The 21943-nt window shown below is 46.1% G+C and overlaps 1 protein-coding gene across 3 annotated transcripts in view; it reads right to left on the reverse strand.

The window, feature by feature from the left end:
* Positions 1 to 21229, reverse strand: part of PIEZO2 (piezo type mechanosensitive ion channel component 2) — a 1161909-nt gene extending 1140680 nt beyond the window's left edge. For 2 of the 3 annotated variants that reach the window (XM_085607341.1, XM_085607340.1), the window contains exon 1: positions 19994 to 21227. In XM_085607341.1, coding sequence (XP_085463467.1) covers positions 19994 to 20057 — 64 coding nt within the window. In that variant the 5' untranslated portion in view covers positions 20058 to 21227. Of the gene's footprint in view, positions 1 to 19993 lie in introns of all 3 variants that reach the window. The other variant, XM_085607342.1, reaches the window with a different exon arrangement.
* Positions 21230 to 21943: the final 714 nt, after the last annotated feature.

Raw genomic sequence — 21943 nt, forward strand, 5'->3', positions numbered from 1 at the left:
GCCCCTCCCCCTCCCCACGTCACCGCTCTGCAGTTACTCCTACTACCGACCGCGGCTGCTAGTACCTAGTATCCAGCTTCAGTTGAGAGAGGGGCACTGTGTAAATATAAATACTCTCCATGGAAGTGTCTATCTATGAAATTAACAAAATCCATTGGGTTCTTACATTCTTTGCATGATAGCCATTGAAATATGAAAACACTGTAATGAGGTGAAAGTGTGAAGAAAGAAACTACAGATGCATTTGAGAGTTATCCACACTGGAGTGGTTGGAAAGTTGAAAAGAAGAGATAATGTTAGCGAGAGGTGATATAAAATAGCAAAGAGTGAAGGATTCAGGTCAGAGCTGATTGGGGGACTATAATAAAAGGAGAACGAGTGACAGGAATGGTCAGTTAAATATGTTTGAGGAAGAGGAAAAGCTCTGTCTCAGAAATAAGAGAGAAGGGGCCAAATGAGTTCTAGATCACCAAATAGGCAAAGTAGGCACCAGCCTATGGGCCCCACTGCTTTTAGGGGCCCAGCGACAACGGATCAAAACCATATTGATTTGTTCTTAAAAGAAAATTACAATCAGGCTTCCTTAAATGTTGTATCCAAAAGAGAAAAAAATGAATCAACTCAAAGAAATGAAAACATTACATTAACCTCTTCAGTGCCCATGACGAGATAGTCTCGTCATGGAGCACGGTTGCGCTGTGCCCATGACGAGACTATCTTGTCATGAACCCCACCCACTAGTGCAACGCCCGGCACAGGAGGGGGAAAGGGCGTGGCACTGAAGGGGTTAAAGACTCTATAGAGAAAATACTGTATTAACAACTTAAAGTACATAAACCAGAGACATCAGATTTATGTAACAGTTTGTCTCTTAAAAGCTCATCTTCTGGCAGCTGTCAGTTTGTAAAAAGAATCCGGTTTATTGGGTTTTAGCAGATATTTTGTGAGGCAGGCCCAGACATTTCGACGGGAGGGCTTCCACGGGGTTTAATCCGGCTCTGGGCGAAAGGTGACAGAACAGGAGACCATACACTATTTAGTGGTAAAATAATTGACATCTTTAGTGGGGGATCAGGTAGAAATATTATGTGAGGCAGAGTGAGAAGATTGGAGAAAGGTAGTAGGCAGTGTGGGGATGTAGGAGTGTTGGAACACAGGGGGCAAGGTTTTGCTAGCAACCTTATTTGTGTTATTGAAGAGATCAGTTATTTTCAGAATTAGGGTAAGAGGCTGTGAGTAGATTTTTTCCCCCAGCATTTGGCGTTTCAGAGGACAGTATGTGAGGTGTAGAGAGCAGTGGAGATACGGGGTTTAAAGTGATTAAAAATGGTATAAAAGGGTGTAGAGGAGTAAGCAATTGACATTCAGCAGAGAAAGGTGAAAGAAAAATTGGAGAACACTTTAGCTACATCCCCAAGAGAAGCAGATATCCAAATGATGTGTGCAAGGGATTGACCAACATGTGATCACAATGGAAAAGCGAGATAGAAGCAAAATGTATAAGAAGTGATTCTGGAAGAGGTGAAATGGGTGCATGAAAGGGAGAGAAGGATGAGGCTCATGGTGAATAAAAGGAAAATATAGAAAATAGACTGGAACAAAGCAGAAGTTTGTATCAAGGATAGCATCACAATCAGGTACAAGCTGAGACAAACGGAGATTGTTCACAGTGGAGATAAAAACTCATTTGTATAGATGGTAAAGGTTTGAACCTTAAATTTGCCAAGCACAAATAGCAGAATAGTGAATGGAAAGGTAATGCAAAAAGAAAGCGGAGGCCCATAGGATGTAGATGAGTGGGAAAGCTATAGAATGATGGAGAGTGAAAAACAAATAGCAAAATTCAAAAGTAGCAATTGAATGAATTGAACGAGGGATCCCAAGAAAAGGGCTATGGAGAATGATGCAGAAAAAGTGAATGTTTCAATTAAACAATGGCACTCATAGGTATCATTCAAACATCAATAGAAGATGAACGTGCTAAGTTAACACACGGCATCCAATGCTATTATCCAATGATCAAATTATAGACCACCATATTCATTTTAGTGAGTCTTTATCAAAAACATTCATATAAATGAATTATGCAAATCACTCCAAATCATGTTGTTTTTAATGACAATATGTGCACAATAAACCTATTGAACAAAGAACCACAATACAAATCAATACAGAAAGAAGAAAATGCGTGTGAGATCCTTTTACCAAACAACGTTGAGTCCTTAGAAGTACTCCATTAGCCCTCTCAGGCCTTATGGGTAGCTCTTGTAGAAGCATTTGGAAACAAGCATTGGCATAGCCAATAGGTCTCACCTTTGGGGCCTTATAAGTGTTTTAGCCATGCAACAATTGATGTTGTTGCACCAAGGATATTGTGTTGCATAACTAAATACTTATAAGGTCCCAAAAGCGAGACCTGTTGGCTATGCCAATGCTTGTTTAAGACTTGTGCCCTGTCTGTAGATATGACACTGTCATTCTCTCCCTCTCACGCAAAGCAGCACAGCAACTTTGGGTGCTGCGCTACGCTTCATGAGAGTTTTTCAAATATAGGCCATAGTATTTTATAATATTGCTGAGCGATGTAAGGGCTTTCCTGTGGATGCACTTAAGTTTTGCCTATGGTGTTTGATTAGGGTGGGTACAATTCGGTGCATAGTTTGTTCCCAGGAAGCGGGAATTTTTTGTGCAATGCAAGCACAGCTCTCATCAGAGCCTGGGCCTCCCTACTGCCAAGGCACTAGCCAGGGTGATGGATGGGCCAGCAATATAATGACAGGGCGTCTGTTGACTCTGATACAGGCTAGTCATGGGTACTGTCCTACTCACAGAATAAGTGGGTGTCTATGATAGGGCGATCCATCAGTGCCATTGACAGGCATGCAAAATGCTGAGGGGCACTGAAGACGAGGGTGGCGCAGGGAGGAGACTCCCAAAGTGTGACCTTGTCATTTCCGGGACGGCCCTTTGCACGATGGCGCCAATAGCAAAATGCAGACGGACGCGGCAGATGGGAGGCCTTGACTCTAAAATATCACACGGAAAGCAGCGCACCGCACGTGAGACGCTGTAAACCCCCGAACTGCACAACGTCAAGTCTGCCGCGGGCACAGACGAGTGCCTCCCTCTGCTAATCCGTTTTAGATGGTTTTGCATGCTTGTATTCTGGATTCCCAATGCTAATATGCAAATAATAGATAATATATTCCACGTCTGTTACGCCGTTATCTTCGCCTCATTTTCCACCAGTCATGCTTCATCAACACTTCTCTGTCAAATCTGCCTTTGTTCTTATGTTTTGGTTTAAACAGCCTTTCAGTTCAAAATATTGTGCATTTATAAAATACAAACTCAATTAAGCATCAGCAAAGCCAACAAACCTGGGCTCGGCAACTTTATCGATGTTTATTACTTGTAATCGCAGGCCTACACAACAAGGAAAAAACGCACGCAAAAAAAAGCGCTCGCCAGTCAGCCACTGTTTATTTTTGCATCACGATGCAAAAATAAACATGTGGCCTGCTTTCCTTCTCCCATGAAAGGTTTTTTGTCTTTATGGGGCCATGTGTTTGAAACACATGGCCCCATAAAGATAAGAAAGCTTTTACCACAAACGTAAACCAAGCGAGCCAGTCCAACTGGGACGGCTCTAAAAGAGAAAACTGGACGTCACTAGAAGCTCCTTTCCAATGGCTGGCCACCGTTTAGCATAAACGGTGACGCCAGCCAATGGAAAAGAGGGGCGGGGCTTAAACCCCGCTAGTGAAATCTACCCTAACTCATTAAATCTTGCCAGCGAGACTGCGCATGTCTGCGCAGCCTACGCCAGGCGAGACCTAACAAATGAAGAAAATCAGAGTGTTCGTGTAATTATGAAGGAGGGATCCAAGATTCTGAGTGCCTAGAAGTTACCATGAAGAAAAATATATATAATGGAGCTACTTTTGTTGAACGAGAATGGGGCATCCCAAAGGCAAAGGAAAAAAGTAGTGAGTGATGTATGGGTAAAGATAAGACGACAGAAGGTTGAAGCAAATGGTTTGGAGCAGTGTGGCAGGATGCAATGATTGAGATTTCAGTAGCAACAGTGCAGAATACAGAGTAGGGATGTGCACAGATTTAGTTTCACCCAAGGTGTGTTACTTTAATCTTCTCAAAAGAGAGCATAGTCTTACTTCGCCCTACTTAGAAAAGTTGAAGTTTAACCATGTTTCTCTACCACTGGATTTTTCATCCTATTGGACTGAAAGAAATGGTTTCCGGTTTGCCTGCCAGCACTCAGGGCTGCCCTTACACCTCCATGGTTGTGGGGAAATGTTGTTACATCATTCATTCACTGGACTCGGAAAGTCCTGCCCTAAAATGCCTTACTTCTACCAGCCAGGGAATTACACTAGCCATTCACACTTTGGAGGAAAAATGGTCAGCGATGCTTGGGTTGCAGAGAAGCAGCTATCAGCCTTATGTGGCAGCGGGGACGTTTTCTCTGTTGCTTGGGGTTCCATCTATTTTTTCACTCTCTTTAAAGAAACTTCATCAAATTAGCACTTCATGAAGACAGTGAAGTTTTAATTAAATATATATGAGAAGTTGAAAAGCACAGAATTTTGTACTTTTACACACCCCTCATAAAAATATGAGAGGCCTTTAAAATGTAAAGAGCAGCATTGTGACATAAACAGACTCGGCCTAGGATACAGAATAGACGCCGTGGCTGGTTGGAACAGGAAATTCCCTGACTCCAAACGCTAGAACTGGCAAACCTAAAACTAATTTATAGGCAGAAATAATATCCCCCAAGAAAACCCATTCCCACATTAAAATACAGAAATACTGTAAACAAATCCTTATATATTGATAATAAAATAAACAGTTGCAGGCACAAATATTTCCCCAGCCCAACACATAACACATATTAAAAGATGTACACTGGGCAATGTTAATGTGCCATGCTGACGGAAGACTTGTTTTAAAAGTGTTTTCGTTTTAATTTCTTTTTGGTTATCTCATATTGGGATAGCTGAATGGTTTTCAACTGTATTCAATACTGTACATTTTATCATATTTCCCTTTGCGTTATTTAACAAAGATGCCGCAGTGAACATCTTTCTGACATTCCAAATAGATTGCACGAGCAATTGATGTCTTCCTAGACAGCTATAGTTGGGAGTCCAGCTGAGAAGTAGTCACCAACATGTGTACAAATCTGGTGAGAACATGTTATAGAAACAGGGTTTCACTAAATCTTTTCCAGCCCCTTTCCACGGGTATAATTCTAGACGAAGTATTAAACCAAAGACACGCCAAACACTAATCACACGGTTTAGGAAGACAGGAACGGCTTGAATAGTGACAGGGATGCAAGCACCAGTCACGTTTTAGACATATCGCCAGGAATACAGAACTAACAGCTCTTCTTAAGGTGAACGAATCCACACGTAAAATCAGAGTTTCCTGTCTGCCTAAGATCTGTGCACTGCATGGTGACTTGGTGCATACATATTTTGAACAATGTTAGGGGTTCTTAATATGTAAGAGTGGCAGAGAAATCTCCAGGCACCAAGCTGCTCTCCAACATATCTTCATCATAGCTCTGTCAATCAGCAGCAAACACCGAACACTCAGGGTAAATGCAAAGGTTCAGCATTCATTGTGTTTGTCTTGGTGGTGGACCGGGACCCACAAGCTGCGTCATACACTGAAGAAGACCCTGGGACAAGGTACAGCTCCCAAGACTCCACACCTCAATAGTCGGCATCATATTGATTTCCAGACCCGTGTCCTCATACGTCCACTGTGCTCTTCTGTCTGATTACGAGCTAGAAGTTCCAATTCTGATTCCCAACTCATTGGTGGCCTAAAAAATACAATATCGTCCCTTTACTATAGACAATCCTTTTGAATTCCCTAGGTCTAGAGTAAAATTTAAAATCAAATTTAAAACATCTGACTAACCTACAAGTGTCCCCATCACCTCTTCGCCTCATTTCTTTTTCTGATCATGACATATTCGATGCTGTGCCTCCCCCCTTGTTTTCACTATTTGAGAGAGACACTCCCTTAGCAAATACTCTATATAGCATATTCTTTCATTTATACAATGTCTTATAAGATCTGCTCCTGGTCCCCTTCAAGAAACAAATTGCCAAAATGCAGATCAAGTATAAGTCTTTAAATCTCTTCCTTATGCCTTTAGAAACTCCTTTTGGCTAGCTGTCAGATTTTGGGAAGTAAGTCTCAGCCTGGAGGACCATCCTTCATGCTGATCTCTGCTCACTCCTCCCAAGTGAATATGTTCCCTCCTGTGTCTCTGCATCATTGTACCTCACTGCTGTCACGGCCTTGGACAGGTATTTAATCACGTCTCTTATAGCGATTTCTGCCCCTGCTGCTCTTTCCCATCACATCCTACAGTGTGGTAGCTTTCTCAGATTAATATTTTTGTAGCTTTTTAGAACATTTACCAGATATGACTTTCTATCAAACATGGGATATAAAGGTGTATATCAAATATGGAAATTTCATTTTATTTGCTTAAGTTCAAAAGTCTTGATTCTGTGAAACAGGTTTGGGAATTATCAGAAATAAAGTGGACATTGTGCGCCTCCATTTGAATTCGGGTACACAAAATTTATTTGAGACTCAAGCACTCACTGATGGAATGTGGATTTTTCTATTTGGCCACCCCGGTGGTACTAAGGGTGGATCTTGGAAATGTGTTTTTTTTTTTAATGGAAAAACATACGGTCTAGGATATCCTGGTTTATTATAGAAGCAGGTAGTCATTACAGCTTACGTCGCTGTATCTCGTATACTGCAACGGAAAATGCAATTTTATATTTTTCAATTACATTTTTCACCAACATTCATAAAGCAATGTGTAATACCGCCATCACTTACCCCTCACCCTTGTATTACAGAGTTCTCCACTAAATTGACTATTGCTAGTAGCGTGCACCAGGTCCCACAGGAAGATGCAGCAGGAGGGTTTAGAGATATCATAGAAATCTAGTGCATGATATTACAGCTATCTTGACATCATAATCATGGTACCAGTACCCCAGCAACTGTATAAACGTAAAAGCCCAACCTATCTGCAGATATTGGGGCATGTCCCATTAATCGCCGCAATGATGGCCAAGAACCTGCAATGCAAGAATGCATCACTCACCCCCAAAAGAGCTGGATCAGACCAGATTTTCATGATAGTCACATATGATACAACTGCTTATGCTGACTTTAAATGGAAATGAATGACATACTCAGTGATTATCTTTACAGGATTGTATCCGGGCTTCCTAAACCTAGGTTGGGCACACCTGGTATATCATGCCACATGTGATAGGGCTAATCCTGTGAATTGGCTGGGTTACCTTTTTTTAGCACGTGCGATCAAGTTAACATGAAGTACACATGAGTATCATGACTTCAAGGACGGAAAACAGAAATGTGTGAATACACGCTGATTGCACAGCAGTCTCATTCCTCGAACTGTATCCAAGGCCAGACTGGTCATACCAGGCATCGGGCGTTTCCCGGGAGGCTGGAAGTGTGGGGTGCCGCTTTTGTTATAGGAGGCCAATTTTGTAGCAGTGCAGCAGTTTTTGAAGCACTGCAGAGTTCTTTGTATAGCCAAGCAGTTTTCAGACAACAATAAAAGTGCCAAGATAGTTCTGATGATTAATGTACCTGCTGGAGAGAGATTAAAGTTTTGTCTAGTGGCAGTTTTGACTCATCTAAGTTAGTGCAGAGGGTTAATATGCCTGCTGCAAAGAACGTGCACCATGCAGATCACAGAACTGTATTTTATGTGCATAGCTCAGTGGGTTACTGCTTTTGTCACAGAGATCATCTTGACTCTGTGCAGATCATAAGTTACAATCGTAAGCCTTGATTAGAAAGTTATGTTTTTTTCCCAGTCTTTCATTATCCTAATTTTGCCTAAAAGGGTTTGCTTGGGTAGAAATACATTCTTATTAGTAAAGCCCCTCCTAACCACTGTGTTATGTTCGGAATCCTGGGTTTGCTGCTTCCTCAGACCAAGGACTCTTAAAAAATGCCTACCAGTATGGATGACATGTGAATCCTACACCTTGTAGTCGCCTTTGTTGCATGCAACATTTTTAATACACTGATTTACACACGTATAATTCATTGTGTCTGCATGTGTGTGTGATGTAAAATGCTCCGACACCCTACACTGGTATGAGAGGCACTATAAAACAAATCAAATACATGTGAGAGAGGGGCTATGGAGAGATGAGAGGCACTGTTGGAACGTGATAGTGAGGACATCATCGAAGCTCCCAAACAAAGATTGTTGATTTCTGGTGCGCTATAAAGTCATGATTTACTATGCTTTAAAAGCTGATACAACCGAATATATAATGAAACATGTGCTATAGAATGCACCATTTTTTTCCTATATTTTCTTGAGGGGAGAAGCCCCCCAAACCCCCTTGCAGTGGTGAAGCTCACTCGCTACACTCGCTATACACCGTATGGAAGCTGGCCTGACAGAATTTCGCAGGGCTGCTTTGAGTTCCCGGTCCAGCCCTGACTGTACCCGGATGCAGCTTTCAATGTCACATTTACCCTTAGTTTCAGCTACAGCCGGTTCCTCTGTCCGGTGCTTCAGAAGCAAAAATGGTCCTCTACAGAGATACATCCAGAAGCGCGCTCTCACACTAGTGCACACAATACTCAACACACTCGCCTCTCTCTTTTTGACCGCCTATTTCCATCACTGCTCACCATCCCTGACACTCCGATCCCTCCTGACTCTCCAATGGACTCCTCCCTCACTACACACTCTCCTTTTTCAATCCACCTGGAAACCAGAAGGCTGATCGTCCAAGAGGAACAGGATTCCCCTCTGGCCCACCCGCTCATTTCTATCCCACTAGCTTCCCCTCCTAATCTCTCCAGCCGGGACTTCATCCTCAACATCCCATCCCATCCATTGCACCATCCATTTCTCTACCTCCTGGACAATTTTCTACATCATCCATGTCTCCGGCCTCCACACACTCACACAACCTAGCTCACATACCTCCACCCCTCCCCCTTTCTTCACCTCCTACTACTCTGATCCCCTGCCTTTCTTTGACTCCCATCTCTCCCCTCCCCGCCTACCTTCAACCCACCACAGCTTTCACCCTTCTTCACCTCATTTAATACACAATACATCTATGTCTCTCAATAAATGCACTGAGAATTTCATTTACACCACAGTAGCACCCACACATATTTCCAACTACCACATGACTTTACACTTTCCACACCATAATCCATACCCCCCATCCTCATGCCTCCTCCTGTTCCTCACTCTAACTCTCGAGATGAACTCCCCTCAGAACCTGTCGCCCCTCTCAAGCAACATAACATTCCGTGCTCAGCTCTGCTCTCCATAGAAAATAAACTAGGCCGTCTCAACTCAGCAATCTCCCAGCTTGAATCTTGCATCTCCCACTTAAGCTCTAAAAGGCCTACTGTACTCGACGCCCTACTCCCCTTGGCAAGTACACAATACCACAAACTCCTAATCCCGAGGAGTATTCTTCTCCCACGCCCCAAAAGAGCTGCACACAATCTCTCCCTAACAGAAATTCCCAATTTACTGGCTAGCTACAATACCTTTAACTCCCCTACCATGTCTTCTCCAGACAACACAAATTAATGCACTATACCGGTCATCTCCTTGGCCCGAACCAAACGCCAGACATTTCTAACACAGGCACCGACCAACAGGAACATCACCCCTATCTCTATCAAAAGCCCTGACACCCCTTTCACCAAAACAGTCCCCTCAGAGCTGCATTGTGTGCTTCACATCTGCAGATCTGCAACAAAACACAAACTGGAAATCTCAGACACCATTGATCACTACAAGCTTGATCTACTTTTCCTCACTGAGACCTGGTTCAGTGACACCTCTCACACTATTCTTGATCTTCTACTTCCCCCGGACTATTCCATGATCAGGAATGATAGGGGGGCTAAAGAAGGGGGAGGCGTTGCAGCTATCTTCAGAAACTCTCTTCAATTCAAGGACCTTCCTATTAGCTCTTTCTCCACATTCAAATGCCTTTCTTTGGAACTTCATGTGCTGCACAGCTCCCTTTTCAGGTTTTATGCGAATTACCACCCGCCAGGTGACAGCTCTGCCTTCACTGTGGAGTTTGCTGACTTTGCAAATGACTAGTATTCACAATACGATAAATTGATCTTTCTAGGAGAGTTTAATCTTCACTGGGGCATCTCGGAAGATTCAGCCACCAACCAGCTTGCCACATTTCTCTCAGGAAATGATCTCTTACAACACAATACTAAACCAATACACTCCAAGGGCTCCACGCCTGAACTTAATAGTTCCAAAGATGACCTGCTAACAGTTGATGATCTTATGCTAGTAGACTGGTCTGATCACTTTGTCATCCCCTTCTCTTTGCACCTATCTCATTTTGTAACCCTAGACCAACCAAAAAGGGCAACTACTTGGTTTCTCAACACTAAAAATATTGACCTAGACACTCTCTCCAACACAGCTAAGAAGGCACTACCAGACATTAGCCCCAACTCTGACGTCAATCACTTGACCATCCAGTATCTCACCAGTCTTTTCATCTTGATAGAAAATGTTGCTCCACTACAAAGCAAAAAGAAAAGGCCCACACCTTCTGCCCATGGGTTCAATAAGTCCCTCTATGATGAAAGAAGAAACCTGAGATACCTAGATAAGAAATGGAGACAGTCCCCTTCCACCATTAATCTCTCAAATCTCCGAGACGCAAGATCGCGCTATCACAAACACATCTTTAGCGAAAAAGCAAACCACTTCAGAACTCTCCTCGACTCTGCCAAGAACAGACCTAAAAAGTTATTTGACCAAATCAAATCAACCATCAAATTTTGATGACCCTCCCAAGAAAGCAGCAGAATTTGCACAATTCTTTGATTCAAAAGTGAAGTCGCTCCTTGACCAAGTTACTCGTTTTATCCCACTTGAGGATTGCAAATCCAAAGACTCCTGGCACAGCTTTGACGTCATCACTGGAGATGCCCTCCTCAAGAGCATTCTGAAAACAAAACCTTCGCACTAATCTATTGACCCCATCACTAGAGATATTGCAATAGAAGTCTACACCTACACGCTACAATACTGCACTTACCTGGTCAACCACTTTGTCAGCCAAGGCACCCTTCCTGATGTCCTAAGAACAGGTCAGGTGACCCCACTTCTGAAGAAACTATCCGCTGATGTGAATGACCGTAACAATTTCCGCCCAATCACCAACCTCCCTTTTCCTGCTAAAATCACTGAAAGAAGCGTAGCGAATCAACTCTCCCAACATATTAAGGACAACATCAAAGGCTGTGGATCAAGGCATCCCTCAAGGCTCGATCCGTGCCCCACAAACCTACCATCGTTGACAGTGCCAAGCCTAGGTGTCATCCTAGACAACAGACTCAACCTCCATTTCCAAATCAACACCATGGCCAAGAACGCACACTTACAACTGTGCCTTCTCTGGGGGATTTGTTTTTTCATTCCTGAGCAAGACCTGATAACTCTGGTTCAATATTTGGTACTCTCCAAACTGGACTACTGTAATTCTTTCCTTGCAGGCCTCCCCAAAACCCACCTATCTCCTCTAAAACCTATCCTCCATTCAGTGGCACGTTTCGTCTACGGGGCCAACAAAACAACCATATTACACCCATACTGATTTCTCTTCACTGGCTTCCCATTGAAGCTAGGTTAATATATAAGACTGCTTGCATTGCCCAGAAAGCCATACACGCTTCCACCCCTCGCTACCTGGCCGACAAACTCAAAATATCAGGCGGCTCCAGACCTTCACGCAATGCTGAAAATCTACAGCTCGACCCTCCAACTTTCAAAAGGGAAATATTAATGGCGCAATCCTTCTCGAGTCATGCGACTAGAATTTGGAACTCGCTGCCTCCAAGCTGTCGCACCACCGGTTCTTTACGAATTTTCAAAGAAGATATTAAAGCTCTTCTCTTCCAAAGACATTTCTATCAATAATTCTCCTCGCCAATCTCCCAGGTATTAACACGCCACCTCATTCCAGGTCATGACCCTGATTGTTACATGACACCCACGAGAGCTAGCTACTATGACCCTCCGTCTCAATTTTGTAAATATGTACTATGAATTTGTGTAACCCTAATCTCTCCACCTTTTCTTACTATGTAGTCTGGAGTGAATATGTAATTTGTTAATCTGTAAATTTCATCATGAGTAACTGTTATACATATAAGTAGTGTTACCTACTACCATCTTAATCTCATTCCGTATGTAATTTACTTCACTCTATTGTAAAGCGCTCTGACACCTCTGGGTAAAGTATGCACTATATAACAATGCATAAATAAATAAATACGAAAACGCCGATATAAAAGGCGGCCAATAAACAGTGCTTCCTTAACAGGGCTTAATCCACCAGCAGCGGCAACACGCTTGTTTTCTCTGCCTTCCGTATTAAATCTGTTAGAAAGAATTCCTTTTCTGTTTCGAATAAACTATGTTCTTATTAGAAAGAGTAGGGGGTTCTTGCTGTGAATGAAATGTGTGTTTTGTAGGTAGTCCGAATGTCAGAAACGGAACCATGGTGCTCTGCTGTACATAATAGGATGGGAAATGTAATATCTTGTCTCTCTGAGTAAAGGTTGTATTGTTTTCTCGCGGATTCGTCTCGCTTTCTCTAAAATGAAAGCAAATAATGCTGTGTGGGGGGAGGTGGTAAGAGACGACCAATGACCTTTCGGATATAACGGAGCAATGCTTTGAACTCACGATAAACGGTCAGTTCTTCGAAGGGCCTCTTAAAACAGGGCCACGGGCACGTTTACCAACGCTCCCGGTGCTGTGCGCCAACCCACTGGAAATCGCAAACAGACCTCGCGAGATTACAGATCGTTCCAGGCCAAGCTCTTACAAAAGCGGCCAGGCCAGTGAATAGGAGTGTGTCTACCGTTCACCTCTGAGGTAGGGTGGGAGGTGCCAGAGAGAGAGGGCCCAAGCACACACAGAAACCCGAGGCCTGATTCACGGATCTTCAGTCCTGAGTAGTTGATTTGAACCGGACATAGGTGTGACTTTCTCAGGAATACTTGAAAGCGGCCATTGGGCATTACACGAAAATAAAGCCCTAAGCAAGGAGGACCAGAGAAAGCTGCGTCCACTGTGTAATTTGTGTCTGTGTCGTAACAAGGGCCCCCGAAGTGGGGGAAGGCCCCGAGCTCCAGGGGGCCCCCTCAGAACAGTGCCCATGCGCAGGAGCTCCTGAGTGAGTCCGGATGGGGGGCCCCACTAAGTCCTTTGCAGAGGGTCCCCCTCAAGTTTCGTTACGCCACTGGTGTTTGCAGGTGATGGGTGCTGGCACGCACTTTTGGGGACAGGCACCTTTTTAAAACAGACTTTGACCCAGAGCAAGAAAGGGAAAGGGAGAGGCTGAGTAGATAGAACAAATGAGAGGGAGAGAGGTGGAGAAACAGTGACCGCGGGAGAAAGGGTGAACGACATAGAACCACAAGAGTGAGATACAGAGACATGGAGTGTAGGGAGCTGGAAGAGAGAGGCAACAGACTAGGCAGCCTTGCGGTTCAGTAGCCCGGCATTCAGCAGCATTCAGCAGCATCGACTGTGCACTTTGAAGAAAAGCTTCAGGCCCCTGCACTTTTTTCACTTAAGCCCTTCAGACACTGGGCTCAAATGACACACAGGCTCCTCTGACACAGCCCTCCGCGGGGAAGTGGTAACCGCAACGCATGGCTCCTAAGGGTGGGCGGAATTTGTGTAGTTGCGCTACGCAAAGCTCAGAGAAATGGTAAAAAATCTCTGCGAGCACGCAGAAATTCCGCAAACACGCGGAATTGCTTGTTCGCGATGCTTTTTTCCTGTTCGCGAACGCTGCTTGCGCGCTCAGTGGAATATCTCGCAAACACACATTTTGAGAACGCGAACAAGCAAAAAATTCCACGAAGCCGCAGAAAGCAGAATTTTGGGCAATTCCGCGTTCTCCGCAGAACGCGAAATTACCCAAATTCTGCAAATTCCGCAAACGGAGCAGAATTTACCGCCCAGGCCTAGTTCCTACTCCAGCTAGACTATGGATGTGTAACTGTGTAACACGACATTCACCAATACCTCATAAGAAGTCACTTTAGGAGTTTAGCTGAAAGCAGATCTCTGACACCTCCTGAATGAGTGTAAGAAACACCAAGGAGTGCACGGGCCGGGAAATCAGCGTAAGACGCTGTAAGCGATTCTTGCTTTTCACTACAGAGAAGCATTTGGTTAACTTTAAGCCACTAAAAACAGCTCATTAAATGAATGCATCCATTCTGAAGCCTGTGTGTAACCTGCAGGTCACACATTCAAGTCCTAGTTTAAGCTTCATCCAATGCAGTCCATCAGGGGTCGAAAAGAACCAACAAGTGGACCATTCTGTCTGGGCACAAGAGTTGTGTATCAACGTGCCAGCAAACCAACAAGTAGGAAGTGGTAGTGCACCAACAAGTTGAGTTTATGGAGCCTCACTTTCTATCACTTCCTGTAACACACCGAAACATGTCTATATGGAGCACAGCCATGCTGAAACAGTGAGTGAGTGTCTACCTCACTAAATAAACCATCTCAAGCGGGAAGCTAACTACATTAGTAGACTGTTTACCTGATTCTAGCCTGTGTGCATCATCAGACTGCATGCTGTCTCAGAAAGACTCCTCTGTATTCCAAAAATCTGGCATGAAAAACTGAAGTTGATTTAAAGCTTCCAATTCTTGTCTCAACTTTTTCTTTTGAATAATGCTCTCTTTGCCATTCTCTGCATGTCTCCTCTATTGGAGCACAGCCTTCTCTAAATTATATACGTTTGTTTTAATCTCTTGTATTGTATTTCTGCAAATTTTCAACTCCTCATTTCAAAAATGACATTTGCTATTCAAAAAGAGGTTGAAGGCCATCCTCTGCCTTGAAAAATAGGACTCATTTGAATCTCTCTGCTGCCAGTGCCAGGACTCATCCTTGGGGAGCAGCTGTTCGTGCTATACAAAAAAGCAATTCAATTCAACAAATTACTGTACTGAACTAGCCCTTCACTAAATGAAGCACTTCCATTGGGAAAATTATTACATTTGTAAACTAAAGTAGCAGCTCACTAAATGCATCGCTTCCACTGAGAAGCTCACAAGAGAATTAAACTAAACTAGCACCACACTAAATGAACCACTTCCACCGAGAAGGCTACTAAGATAGTTAAGTGTACCACGTATACCAGGAAGGTAACTAAATGAATAAACTAACCTAGCATTCACTAAGGGCCAGTTGTACAAAGCTTTTTTCAGGTTGCAAATGGCCAGATTCGCACAATAGGGACGTTTGCAACCTGAAAAAAAGCATTTTCAAATGTAAAAAGCCCTATTTGCAATTCAGTAAGCTATTACCGAATCACAAATTGGGTTTGCGAGTCTCTATTAGGAAGGGGTGTGCCAAGGGTTCCCCTTCCTAATAACGAGTCGCAGGGGCATGTATGAAGGTTTTTTCAACCGGAATGCGGTAGCGAAACTTTAATTCTTTACCGACTTTGTGAAGGAGGTGCTAGCCCATCCACAAACAGGAAGGGGTCCCCAAGGGGCTCCTTCCCCTTTGTGAATGTGGGCGCCAACATCTTTTAAGAGCAGGCAGTAGTACCACGGTCCACTGCCTGCTCGTGAAAAATAAAAAGGAAACTTTTCATTCTTCTTTTTTAAATGCATACCATTTTCTTTTGAGGATAACAGGTTGCATTTCAAAATAAAAAGCTGTTTTATTTAAAAAGCAATCACAGACATGGTGGTCTGCTAACCCCAGCAGGCCACTAATCCTGTGAGTGCTGGCCATTCCCAATAGGTCCCAAATTGCAACCTGCCTCATGATTATTAATGAGGCTGGTCCCTTGCGACCCATTTGGGAATCACAAACAGAGTAAAACACATTATTGTACATAGCTGTTTGCAATTTTCTAATAGCGAATTGCATACATTCACTATTTGGAAATCACAAATGGAAGTCTATGTACATCTGGCCCTATAAGAACCAGTTCCAGTGGGAAGATCAGTAAATCATTAAAACTTGACAAGCACCTCACTAAACGCACCACTTTCACCCGGAAGGACGCTGCATTAGCAATCTAAACTAGTACCTCAGTAAAAGAACCACTTCCACCGGGAAGGACACTAAATTACTTTGCTAAACAAGTGCCTCACTAAATGCACCACTTCCACCAGGAAGGTCACTAAATTAATAAAGTAAACTAGTGCCTTACTGAATGAACCACTTCCACTGGGAAGCTCAAATACTGAGGCTTCACAAAATCATATGCAATTGGCTGGGGACGTTATATAAGTTTCAGAATACCTGCTGAAACCTAAGAGCATTGAACAGTGGCACATAATGAAACACATGCGGGATGTGAAGGCGGGGACAGAGACAGACCAGACGCCCGCGGTCCTGGAGCGCGAAGCACAGTGCCTGTCAGCACGCTGACATTGCCCTCACAGGAGATGGGACACTCCCTTTCAGTCTAATGCATCTCATATGAGGCACAGAGGTACTCATTCGGAGACAGTGCAATTGAAATGAAAAACGTCCCAAAAGGGGTAGAAAAACATACGTATACAGATCCTGCTAAACAAAAAGTGCAGGACTGCTGAAAGCAGGGAAGTACGCCTGTCAGCTCTGACACAGTAAGACAACACAAACCCCACAGGCAACAGAGGGCCAACCGCTGCCTGGGCACAGCAAATATGGGTCTAATGCACAGAGACCCTGGGACCAACGCACCGTGACCTCCATAATGCGTAAAGGACGGGTGAAAGGAATAGTGTACAGCTAAGCAGTGGCAATACTCATCCGTTCGAGCATACCAAAGAAACCCGTCCATGCTTTTGCCTGGGGGAAGACTGTTATCTTCAGGCTGCCGACAGCAGACGGGCTGGCAGGCCCTGGCAGGGCGTGGGCCCCTATCAGCAGCGAGCACAGGCACCGCCACGCTCCTGGCAGCAAGGGGAGAAGTGAGCTGAGTGCGGAAGGAAAGTGAGTGCGTGAGCGAGGGAAAGAGAAGGAAACGATCAGACACTCTCTCTGCACCTGGCGCACCGGCTCCGACGCCCGCAGCGCAACGGCCGCCGCAGCTCTAACCTTGGGCAAGAGGGATGAGTGGCGGAATGGGGGTTGGGGGAAAATAGTGTGTGCGTGAGTGAGGAAAGTGCAAGGAACATCCACTCACGCCAAACTAACTAGGACAGGCCCCTGGGCTAGCAGCGCACGCGGAAGCCCCGTTGCTCTCACCCCTGCCCCCGGGGCAGTGGCAAGAAGGGAGCAAGGAGAAAAAAACGGGAGTAGGTGTGGGGCACGGTAGAGGGAGAACGAAGTGAGAAGGATCGAGATAACCGCGAGTGAAAGTGACTGTATGCGTGTGAGAGTGCTAGCAGTGTCCATCACTCAAAACGAAGCGGCCCGCGCGCCTACAACACAGCCGGGGATGGTGCGCCATTATCATCCCCAGCTGTGTACTCCTCGTGCCCTCGGAGGGAGTGCTTTCACCTGCGAGTAACACTCGCCCCGGGGCACGAGGCGCGGTCCTCCAGCCCCCCGCGCGCACAGGGACGCAGAGCCGAAGGCGCCTTCCGCTGCGCCACGCGCATCCACGAGGACAGGTGGCGATCTGTCGCCGTCCCGCGTGTCAGCAGACAGGCGTGTGGAGGTCTCCAGGTAGAAACAATCCACACAATATGCATCTCTACCCACGGCCGGACTGGCATCCGTGCCATGGTGGACATGTGCGGGGCTTAGACGTGTAGGCACACCTGGGGTGGGAGTAACCAGCTCTCCAAATGAAGCGACAACCACTGCGGCGAACTAAGGGCGGCATGAGGAGAGTCTGAGAGTACTGGACAGCGGGCACTATGGTGAAGTACGGGCCGTTGTCCCAGATCACACAAGAAGTCAGTGGCACATCGAAACGAAAAGATCCAGGGCAACAATATTCACCCCCTAAAACTGTACTTCTGATGTGCACCTGGTGCATGGAGAAGTGCCGGCAACAGGCTGCGTCACCTCAATGAACACACTTCTGGTGAAACCCACGTTTTCGTTACGAGTGGTATCGGTAACATGTTCGTCAGTGCGCCGCATCTCACTTCCAAGCACTAGTGCTAATACACAAAGGTGCACTGCTCGATGCGCGCTGCCCTTCTCTCGTGTCCCGGGTTGGAAGGCGTCTTGAGTTCTGCACACTAGGAGTAAGGGTGTAGCATATGTTTCGCCCTATGTGGCAGGTTGAGCCAGGGATTTCTGTCTCGAGTTCTGCACACCATTTCACAGATGTGTGACGGTTTCCACATAAACAGGTATCCCAGCGTGGGGCTGCGATGTAGCACACAAGGGCTCGGTTACCATCCGTACAAACTGCAGCCGCAATCCACGATTTGAACTACCCTGTCCCATTTACGAAATGTTACATAGAGTCCTACGGAGATACAGCTGGCCATGAGCATGACATCTCTTGCCACTGTTTAAGTGAGCGCAGTGTGTGAAGTGTCCCGCACGCTGGGTGTGTGTAAGCCACCCAGGGCACGAGCAGCTGGGTCGCTGCGAGGAGGTGCGTGGGGTTATGCAGCATGTGTACTGCTGGGGTCCAGAGAGCCCTGGGGCTGTTGTGGCGGGCGTGAGAAGGCGTGTATCACCCTTGATTGTAATTGTAGATAACTCGTTTAAACGGTATTGTATTGTAAATGCATTTATATAGCTTACTACCCCTGGCGAGGCGTCGAAGCGCTTGGTGGTCCTCGCACACACCACCCCCTGTTCAGTGGCAAAGCAAGTGTATCATGTGTCCTAGTGCAAGGAAGTCTGCTGTTTGAACTGTGAATTACAATTGTAATCAGGGTTTATCGGGCCCCTGAGGCATCTGGCCCCTGTGCCACTGCACCTGCTGCACCACTGGAAGCGACGCACATTCTCTGTTATGCGGCGGCAAGTGACCCGCCGCAGGCAGTAGAGCTAGGCTCGCACCACGGGCAGCTCACGTCCATCGAGTACAGATATGTTCCTTCTCACTGGTAGGCTTAAATACCCGGCCTCAGCATCCCCGGGTACCGCTCAAAGGCAGGCGCGCGACAGAACGCCTAGGCTGCATCACACTTGACGATACACACCGACATTACAGACATGATAAAGGGCAGTCATTTTTCACATAACATAATGTCAGCGACATTATTCAGATGATACCATGATGATAACGGGTTATTGTACATAGCGCTCCTCGACGCACGTTCCTCGCCTTTGAAGCGCTGTAAAATAAGAGATAGCATTATTCATTTTAATTGTGCGCACTTTTCCTTTCTCTGGAGAATAGAAGGCCGAGTCGGCCGTGCCGGGGACTGCAGATAACCAGATCAGGGTTCAACTAACTGAACCGTCAAACTCCCTTGATACAGAGCAATATAGTACGCCATAAACAATAGCCTGTATCATAATGATACATATCGTGTAAAGAAATATTACACATAATAAGAGCAGCAATATTAACATAGTTAATGTCACAGGGATATAATACTCAAAGTTACACGAGACATTGCACAATGTAGATTATATGAAGTTATTATTATTGTCCATGTCATATTGAGTAATATTTCTCGCGATAATAGCTGAACTTGCTCATAGGACCTTCGTTACTATTACAAAGGTGATATTTGAGAATGATATTGCAGAAGCGATGTGCAGATATTCAGTAAAGTTTCGGTAACAACATGTGCAGCGTGGCTCCACGTATTTCAGGTATACATCCATATTGCTTTCTACATCTTAAAAGTGAGTCATGTTGGCTACCTGTGTCTGTGCGTGTGTTTTGTGTGTAGATTGCATGCCATCGTTCGCTTCAAGCACGTTAAACACTGACGCCCCAATACCTCCCAGACTTACCCGCCACAAGACACATTGGAAGAAGCAGTCTGAAGATCAGACCGCACATCACCTCGGAAGCCATGACTGCGAGTGGGACTCCACAGAGAGAGCAAATCAAAACACAAATATACACGGTGCAGCCCGGCGTGTCAAAGCCACGGTCCCATCACCGGTGTGCCCGCCCCTGCTCGGGTCCAGAGCTGCTCGGCATGACCTGTCACCGGACCCTCCCCTCACCGGACCCACACGCCCATCTCAGCCCATGGACGCATCGCCAGGCCCGCCGGCCGAGGGCGTCTTCGGCATTCCCACAGCGGGGCAGGTGAGACGCGCGGGTTGACCTTGCACAGAAGAGTTAGCAGATGAGCATCTCCGCTATCGGCAGGTGAGAATGGGCTCACGGGTAATCCAGAAGTTGGTGAAGGTGGCAAAAATACACGTTAGATCCCAGCGGGGCTGTGTGATCCAATAAGCGATTATATTTACTGAAGGTGTTCAGCACGAAGTGATGTTAAGGCGGTGTGATCCAAAGCGCCTTCAGAATCCGTGCCCGGGTTTCTTCAGACGGAAAAGTCAGGGTCGTCTGTCTCGTGAAGGATGTGCTCCTGAGGGTGATGTGACCCACTCCCCCCTGTTTCCCCGTCCAGTATTTCGCATGCAGTACATTCAGGGTAGTCCTTTGCCTTGGGATGGGCGACCCTTGGGGCGGTGTGATCCACTGAACGCTCAGAAGTTGTGGCCGGTATTTTGCAAGGGGTATATTTAGCGCCACCTTATTTCGCGTAGTAGGTATATTTAGCGCCACCTTACTACATGGACGGTGCTTTCCGAGGCGCTAGAAGACCGTGCCGGTGTTGAGATTCTGTGGAAGGTTGTCTGCAGGCGGTACAATTATGGGGTTAATAACTTCAGGGCGGGAAAATAAGGTAACGAATGATGCAGGCGATGGTGCGATGCTGCGGGATGAGTCAGGATTCCGTACAGAGCGCGTGAAACTGCCACCACTTCCCCTCAGCATGCCTCCAGCTGCTCCCACCGTGCGGGACAGGGCTCATTCCGGGAGCACCGCCGCTGCCTGCTCAAGAAAGCTCCCTCTGGTCCTCGGGTTCAAGCATCTCTCGTGCTGACCGCTAGGCTCTGAGCTGCTGCCCCCAGTGGTGCGTTGCCGAGGTGCGCCCCGAACGTCCAGGCGTCTGCTGCCCCTCCGGCTGCTGTGTCCCGCTGCAGTTGTTTCTTGAGCCGCCCCGCTTCCACAGCCTTCAATGAAACTTTACAGCAGACCCCACCCCGCTGAGTGGCAGGCCGCAGCTCCAGTGACCTGCCGGCGGCAGGGCGCTCTCCTCCAATCAGCGGCCACAGAGGGCGGGTTTCGGGATTGGGCGGGGAACAGCACAGGCTGGCAGCCGAGACGTCCCTCCATCCCGTGAGTGTTCTGCAGGCGTGTGCCAGGCACCCGCGGGGCTGAGGTAGCGTGCGCTGCCCACGGCCACAGCCTGACTCGCCGCCCTCTCACTCCGCTGCCGGCTTGTGGCCTGGCGGACTACCTCAGTTACATGGTCGTTACAAAGATTTGTATTGTTCAGTACAAGTGCCCTCGGGCAAACCTTTGAGCCTCACAAACTCCTGTTATCTGACCAAAAGGGTGTTGTGCTGCTTCTCCTGGTGATGTATATTTGCATGTTAAAAAAGATCTTTCCAGCATATGTTTCTACATGCACATGTGGGAGAAATCGCAAGGCTGATGGGCATTCACTTGCTTGCTTGTAACCTTTCCTTTCTTTTGAAGTTTCATGCTTTCTGATTGTCGTACCTCTTGAAATTTGTTTCCATTTCACGTTTCGACTGCGAATTATTCCTTCAATCCAATGCACGCAAAATAAAAAAAAAGACGTAACATGGGAAGAGAAAATACCTTCGTTTGAGAACGAACTATATCTGCTTGTGCGCTTCAGCGACTCCCCCAGCTTC

The sequence above is a fragment of the Triturus cristatus genome, chromosome 5_2 (assembly GCF_964204655.1).
Source record: "Triturus cristatus chromosome 5_2, aTriCri1.1, whole genome shotgun sequence".
In the NCBI taxonomy this organism is placed as follows: domain Eukaryota; kingdom Metazoa; phylum Chordata; class Amphibia; order Caudata; family Salamandridae; genus Triturus; species Triturus cristatus.